Source organism: Micropterus dolomieu, linkage group LG21 (assembly GCF_021292245.1).
Source record: "Micropterus dolomieu isolate WLL.071019.BEF.003 ecotype Adirondacks linkage group LG21, ASM2129224v1, whole genome shotgun sequence".
NCBI classification, from domain to species: Eukaryota; Metazoa; Chordata; class Actinopteri; order Centrarchiformes; family Centrarchidae; genus Micropterus; species Micropterus dolomieu.
This window is the reverse complement of record NC_060170.1, coordinates 35,379,159-35,387,322: the sequence shown is the minus strand read 5'-3', so window position 1 is coordinate 35,387,322 and position 8,164 is coordinate 35,379,159. Positions and strand designations below refer to the sequence as shown.

The following is an 8,164-nucleotide window of genomic DNA, read 5'->3' as shown; positions in this document are numbered from 1 at the left end:
GGGGGTCAGGTTGGAGGCCTCTCTCTCTCTCTCTCTCTCTCTCTCTCTCTCTCTGTGGGTGGGGGGGGGGTCAGGTTGGAGGCCTCTCTCTCTCTCTGTGCTGAGCTGAAATGAGCAGATGTACATGCTGCTGTGGCAGTTTTCTTTAGGCGTCAGTAGACTATCAGCAGCAGCAGACCTTCATGTTTAAAATCTTTGCTTCATTAAGGAGGAAACGAGAGAGGCTTCGTCTTTGTCACAGCAACATGTTCCTGCTCTTTATGCTGCTCGTTCACGGTAAGATAAACTTCCATTGATCACCAGGCTGCATTCGAGAAACTCACCGTGTACACTCGAATCTCTGAGAGAGAGAGATTATTTATTATCTGGCTGTTTTCCTAGCACTGTGAGTCCAGGTCTTATGACTCCCATCCATAAGGGTGGAGATAAATCTTACCCCAACAACTACAGAGGGATCTGTGTGAGCAGTAATCTGGGGAAGTTATTCTGTAGCATTTTAAACAACAGATTATTAAACTTCCCAAGTGAACACAGTATCTTTAGTAAAAAACAGATCGGCTTCCAGGTGCATCGCACAACCAACCCCATTTTTACCCTGTCACACCCACACTGAAAAACATGTACATCTCGTTCTTAACCTAACCTAAGTCATGAAGGCTTGGTCATGACCAAAAGAACTAGAATCCTCCCTAAGGAGGTTTTCCAGGCACGTCCTGCTGGGAGGAGGCCTCAGGGAGACACAGGACTAGGTGGAGCGATTATATCTCCACACTGGCCTGGGAACGCATCAGGATCCTCCTGTGAAAGCTGGTTAATGTTGCTCAGGAAAGGGAGATTTGGCTCCAATTGTTGGAAATGCTGCCCCGTGACACCTGACCCCAGATCAGTGGTTGTTGATGGATGGATGGACTCTGGAGAATTCTATAATAGAGTGGAATAAGAAGAAAGGTATACCATCACCTTCTGTATACAAATGTAAGTAGTGTGTCAGTGGGGGGGTGTGGCAACAGTACCAGGGTTGAATTTGTGCTCTAGTCTGCCCCTGGCGATGCCTTAAACCCAACAGGAAGTTAGCCATTTTTAACTTAAAGAGGTCATGTTCTGCTTTTTACCTTTTCCCCTCTCCTTTATTGAGTTATATTCCTTTTTTGTGCACGTAATAGGTTTGCAAAGTGAAAAAGCCACCAAACTCCACCCCAAGGGAAGTGCCCATCTCCCACAGAAAACAGCTCGTTTGTAGTCCAGCCACTTCCCTGTGACATCACAGGGATGAAAGCTAAACAAGCCTCATAACGCTTGCCAAACGGCTACTCCGACACGTCCTCAGAAACAGTGAGCTGCAGCACACAGCTCTCCTCTCCCTTCCAAACACTAGCTACCTTCCAGGCAGTCAGTGGACATAAAGTTGTTCCTGTGATGTAGAGACAGAGCTCAGTTAAAACTTTATGGATGAAAGATCCTTTCTTTACAGATTAATAACTCACCACTCTGAAACTCTTGCTCCAGTCCATGTTTCTAAGATGGTAAGGGGATGTACAGAACTGAAGCCTTGTTTACCGGTTTCTCACGACCTGCCCTATGCTACTACTTATTGGCTAGTAGTCCTTAATCATAATAATAATAATAATAATAATAATAATAATAATAATAACTTTGATTTATATAGCACCTTTCACAAACCCAAGGATGCTTAACAAACAAAAGGGTGAGAAAGAAAGAAAAGAGGTGAGAGGTGTGCGGCCAGGGGAAATACAAGCCCATAGGCCTCAGTGAAGAGATATGGTTTCAACTGGGTTTTAAAGGTTATTATAGAGGAGGCAGAGTGGATGGCAAGAGGAAGCTTGTTCCACAGTGATGCACTGACACAGAAAGCTCTGTTACCAAATGTCCGGAGCCTGGAATGAGGGAGAGCAAGCAGGTCCTTGTCAGAGGACCGCAGGGACCATGACTAAGGGATGGAGTAGATCTGTGAGGTACTGAGGTGCAAGTCCATGTAGCGATTTGTACGTCAGTAGGAGGATTTTATATTTGATCTGGGACTTAACTGGCAGCCAGTGGAGCTTCTTCAGGATGGGAGTGATGTGAAATCCAAGTTTCGTGTGGGAGAGCGTCCTAACCACAGAGTTCTGGACATACTGGAATCTGTCAGTAGCCTTTCTGGGCGGACCGAACAGGATACCTTTATAGTCAAGTCGGGAGGTGATGAAAGAGTGGATGAGGGTCTCAGCTACAGAGCTGGAGAGGAAAGGCAGTTTTAGCAGTGTTTTTGATGTGCTGTTGGAAGGAGAGAGTAGAGTCCATGATGACTCCCAGGTTGCGGACTTGAGGGGATGCAGAGATTGAGCAGCCATCCATGTCCAGTGTGATGTCACCAACCTTTTTGAGAAGTGACTGTGGGGAAAGCACCATGAGTTCTGTTTTGTCTTTATTGAGTTTGAGGAGGTTACTGTCCATCCAATTCCTTATGTCCTTCAGGCAGTTAACAAGCAACATTGGTGGAAGGGGAGTAGATGACTTAGTGCTGATGTAGAGCTGGTTGTCATCAGCGTAGCAGTGGAAGAGGAGTCCATGTTTCCAGATGATCATCCCAAGAGGTAGCATGTATATATTGAATAGTACCAGGCCAAGCACCAATCCTTGAGGCACGCCATGTGAGACTGGCGCCATATCAGAGCAGATGCCCTTAAGGGTGATGTGTGGTTGCCTGTTGGTGAGATAGGATTGAAACCAGGAATACACAGTACCAGTGAGGCCAATGAGTTCGGAGAGGCAAGTGAGAGGAATGGGAGACTGTATCAAAGGCTGCAAAAAGGTCGAGAAGAATTAAGATGCTTACTTGGCCAGAGTCAGCTGCCATGAGGAGGTCATTTGTGATTTTAATGAGGGCAGTTTCTGTGCTATGATGTGTCCTAAAGCCAGATTGAAATGGCTCGTAGAGGTTGTGACATATAATATGATGATTAAGTTGGGCAGCCACAGCTCTTTCCAATAACTTTGGAAGCATATAAAGGGTAGGCTGGAGATTGGTCGGTAGTGGTTTGGGTCATCTGGGTCCAGGCCAGGTTTTTTGAGTGTAGGGATCATCGCCGCAGTTTTAAAGTTGGTGGGGACCACCCCAGAAGACAACGAGGTGTTGATGATGCTGACCAGTGTGGGACCCAGAGCTAGAAGACATGCCTTGACCAAGGCAGTCGGCATTGGATCCTGTTTGCTGGTCGTGGCCTTAGGTTTGACACTAACTCAAGAACTTGAGCTGTTTTGAGCAGGGAGAAATGACCTAGTAACCACTCATGTAGTACTCCCAACAAAGATTTATACAAGTAAAATGCCTCGCTCTGTAGCTAAAAGGAAGAGTTCAACACAGGGTGAAAAGAGGAGCTGCAGCAATGTGCAGTATGACAAAAATGTTTTTTTAGTTTTTTTAAAATGAATCCATGTAAACCTGTTGAAATGAGCCATGAAGTTGAGGTCCACAACATCATAACTAACTTGCAGTTTCTTGTTCCTACAAGATGACAATTTGTGCATACAAGATAATTCTGCACTCCTGGTGCTTCAGGTGCACAAATTACTTTTGCTTTGAGAACGAGGAACTTTTCTTCATTTGTGAGCAAAAAGCAGCAGTTTAATCTCGTAACTGCAGAGTCACGCAGCTGTAGTTATTGACTTGTGTTTGTGCAGAGAAAGAAACGAGAAAGATTGAATCAAAGAAGCAGAATCAGCAGTCAAGTGTTAGTTTAGTCTCTTGAATTCACTTCTTTACTGATGACTCTCTTGTTTCTGTTCAGAGCCTGATGATGTCAGGTTGGTGGGAGGAGCCAGTCGCTGTGCAGGAACACTGGAGTTGAAACATCAGGGAGACTGGAGACCAGTGAGTTACTTTGACTCTGACTGGACCCTGAAGACAGCAGGTGTTTTCTGTAGAGATCTGGACTGTGGCTCTGCTGTTTCTGTAGGAAAGAGAAAGGAGTCCTCAGACAGACCTGTGTGGTCAATCAACTCTGACTGTGTTCAGTCTGGATCTGCTCTGAGGGAGTGTTCAGAATCATTTTCCTTTTCCTCCATTCTGGATCTCACCTGCACAGGTAAGCCCATTAGTTACATCATCTATGACAGTAATGTACCCAGGTTGCTGCCTCAGTAAATCAGTTGCTGGATGTACCAAGATATACAGTATCTCACAAAAGTAAGTATACCCCTCACATTTTTCTAAATATTCAATTATATCTTTTCATATGACAACACTGAAGAAATGACACTTTGCTACAATGTAAAGTAGTGAGTGTGCAGCTTGTATAACCATCCATCCATCTTCATCCGCTTATCTGGGGTCAGGTCGCGGGGGCAGCAACTCCAGCAAGGGAACCCAAACTTCTCTTTTCCGAGCCACATTAACAAGCACTAACTTGGGATCCCGAGGCGTTCCGAGGCCAGTGTGGAGATATAATCTCTCCACATAGTCCTGGGTCTTCCCCGAGACCTCTTCCCAGCTGGACTTGCCTGGAACACCTCCCTAGGGAGGCCTCCAGAGGCATCAATACCAGATGCCCAAACCACATCAACTGGCTCCTTTCAATGGAAAGGAGCAGCGGCTCTACTCTGAGCTCCTCGCGGATGGCCGAGCTTCTCACCCTATCTCTAAGGGAGACATCAGCCACCTGCCTGAGGAAACCCATTACGGCCGCCTGAACCTGCGATCTCATTCATTCGGTCATGACCCAGCCTTCATGACCATAGGTGAGGGTAGGAATGAAAACTGACAGGTAGATCTTTTTGTTTCAACGGTACAGTAAAGTGAGTGCAATGCTGCTCCGATTCTCCGGCCAATCTCCTGCTCCAGTCTCCCCTCACTCATGAACAAGACCCCTAGGTACTTGAAATCCTTCACTTGGGATAAGGACTCATTCCCTACCTGGAGTTGGCACTCCACTAACTTCCTGCTGAGAACTATGGCCACAGATTCAGAGGTGCTAATCCCCAACCGCTTCTCAATCTGCTGCAAACCGATGCAGTGCAAGCTGAAGGTCACGGACCGATGATCACAAACAGGAATGGTGACAAAGCGCAGCCCTGGAGAAGGCCAACCCTCACCTGGAAAGAGCCCGACTTACTGCCGAATACTTGGACAAAGCTCTCGCTTTGGATATACAGGGATTGGATAGCCCTGAGAAGGGCCCCCCTCACCCTCCCACAGTATCTCCCCTACAATGATCTTGTATTGATTGCACTTTTTGTTTTGATTGCACTTTTTGTTAACTCTTGCTTCCTTCCCTAGGTATTTACCCCATTGATGTGATATGTACTGTGAGCTCCCAAGCCCACCCCAGGATCCTTGTGAGAGTAAAAAGCTGGTCTGTTGTTCCACGACCGGGATGAAAACAGCATTGTTTCTCTTCAATCTGAGGTTCGACAATCGGCCAAATCCTCGGTTCCAGCACCTTGGAGTAGACTTTACCGGGGAGGCTGAGAAGTGTGATACCCCTGTAATTGGCACATGTTCTCTGGACCCCTTTTTGAACAAGGGAACCACCACCCCAGTCTGCCACTCCTTGGGCACTGTACCCGACTTCCACACAATGTTAAAGAGACGTGTCATCCAAGACAGCCCCTCCACACCCAATGCTTTTAGCATTTCTGGGCGTATCTCATCAATCCCTGGGGCTTTGCCACTATGGAGTTGTTTGACTACCTCAGTGACTTCCACCAGGGAAATTAACGACTATCCCCCATCAACCTCCAGCTCTGTCTCTACGAGAGAGGGCGTGTCAGTCGGATTTAGGAGTTACTCAAAGAGTCCATCTGGGAGGAGGACACGGGGAAGACCCAGGACTAGGATCTCCTAGTCAGAGCTGCTTAATGTGCCTCGGGAAAGCAAAGTTTGGGGTCCCCTGCTGGAGCTGCTGCCCCCGCGACCCGACCCCAGATAACTGGATGAAGATGGATGGATGGATACTCGAAGGGATAGGGAGGCGACCCTCTCGTTCACTGGGGTAAACTCCAACATAGCGGCGCTCAGCCGGGGACTGAGTATCCCCACATCCGCCTGGCGCCTCACACCTTGAGCAACTCCAGAAAAGAATAAGGTCCATCCCCTATCTAGGAGTACGGTTGCAGAGGTCAGCCCCACCAGATATAACTGGTAGTGCTCCATCTCCTGCACAAGTTCTGGTTCCTTCCCCGACAGAGAGGTGATGTTCCATGTCCCAAGAGCCAGCCTCTGCTGCCCGGGTCTGCTCCTTCGAGGCCCCTGACCTTCACTGCCACCCACGTGGCAGCGCAACCGACACTTGCGGATCTTTCAATGGATGGTGGGTCCAAAACATGGAGAGGGGGTGCCACGTTGCTTTTTCGGGCTGTGCCCGGCCGGGCTCCGTGGCAAACCCGGCCACCAGGCGCTCGTAGGAGAGAGGGGAGAGGAGCTCAGTGCATCATGGGAAATCCTTATAGTTAGGGATGGTTCAGGACTCACCTGAGCCAGCCCTAACTATAAGCTTTATCAAAGAGGAAAGTCTTAAGCCTACTCTTAAATGTAGAGATGGTGTCTGCCTCCTGAACCCAAACTGGAACCTGGTTCCACAGGAGAGGAGCTTGATAGCTGTGGCTCCCATTCTACTTTTTTTAGACTCTAGGAACCACATGTAACCCTGCATTTTGGGAGCGCAGTGCTCTGGTGGGGTAGTAAGGTCCTATGAGCTCTTTAAGATAAGTTGGTGCCTGACCATTAAGAGCATTGTAGGCGTGAAAAAGGATTTTTAAATTCTATTTTGCATCTAACTGGAAGGCAATGCAGAGAAGCTAAGACCGGAGAAATATGATCTCTTTCTGTCAGAGCACATGCAGTCTTAATGGAGTTTTTCGAGCAGCCTGATAATAGGGAATTGAAGTAATCCAGCCTAGAAGTAACAAATGCAAGGACTAGTTTTTACAATATTACATAGGTGAAAAAGGCTTGAAATTTGCTAAGTGTGAGACTTAAACGACTTTTCCTGTTTGTTTAATATTAGAAAATTACAGGTCATCCAGGTTTTAACATCCTGAAGGCACATTTGAAGTTTACCTAACTGATGAGTTTCACCTGGCTTGATCGATAGATATAACTGAGTCTCATCTGCATAACAATGAAAGGCTATGGACTGTTTCCTGATAATATTGCTTAAAGGAAGCATATATAAAGTGAAAAGGATTGGTCCAAGGACAGATCCTTTTGGAACTCCATGACTAACCTTGGCATGCAGGGAGGACTCATTGTTAACATGTACAAACTGAAATTGATCTGATAAATAGGACTTAAACCAGCTTAAAGTGGTTCCTTTAATGCCATGAAATGTTCCAGTCTCTGCAATAGGATCTGATGGTCAATGGTATCAAATGCAGCCCTAAGATCTAATAAAACCAGTAAAGAGACAAGTCCTTTGTCTGATGCAATTAGGAGGTAATTAGTCATTTTCACCAGTGCTTTCTCTGTCCTATGATAAACTCTACATCCTGACTGAAAATCTATTGCTATGTAGAAAGTCACACAGCTGTTTGGCAACTGCTTTCTCAATGATCTTAGAGAGAAATGGAAGGTTAGATACAGGTCTATAGTTGGCTAAAACATCTGGATCAAGGTTAGGGTTTTTTCAGAAGAAGCGTAGACTAAGGGTAAAACTTCTTTAAGCAGCCTACGGCAGGTCTTGGTGCATTTTGTTTCTAATAGTTAGACTTTTATCATTAAAGAAGCTCATGAAGTCGTAACTACTGAGAGCTATGGGAATACTTGGCTCAATAGAGCTGTGACTCTCTGTCAGCCTGGCTACAGTGCTGAAAAGAAACCTGGGGTTGTTCCTATTTTCCTCTATTAATGACGAGTAGTACGCTGCTGTAGCATTACGGAGGGCCTTCCTATAAGTTCTAAGACTATCTTGCCAAATTAAACGAGAATTTTCCAGTTTGGTGGAACGCCAATTCCTCTCAAGTTTCCGCGATATTTGCTTTAATTTGCGAGTTTCAGTATTATACCATGGAGCTAACCGTCTTTGTTTTAGTATTTTCTTTTTTAGAGGGGCTACAGAGTCGAGTGTCATTCGCAGCGAGCCTGCAGCACTATCAACAAGATGATCGATTTGGGAGGGACTGAAATTAGCATAGGAGTCCTCCGTTACTTTGTGACTAGATAATGTAT

General features: G+C 46.3%; 1 protein-coding gene across 1 annotated transcript in view; it reads left to right on the top strand.

Annotated features, from left to right (window-relative positions):
• The window catches only part of LOC123960366 (scavenger receptor cysteine-rich type 1 protein M130-like), an 86,706-nt gene that overhangs the window by 74,626 nt on the left and 3,916 nt on the right, over positions 1-8,164 (top strand). Inside the window, exon 11 of the mRNA XM_046035048.1 lies at positions 3,789-4,085. Coding sequence (XP_045891004.1) covers positions 3,789-4,085 — 297 coding nt within the window. The remainder of the gene's footprint in view (positions 1-3,788; positions 4,086-8,164) is intronic.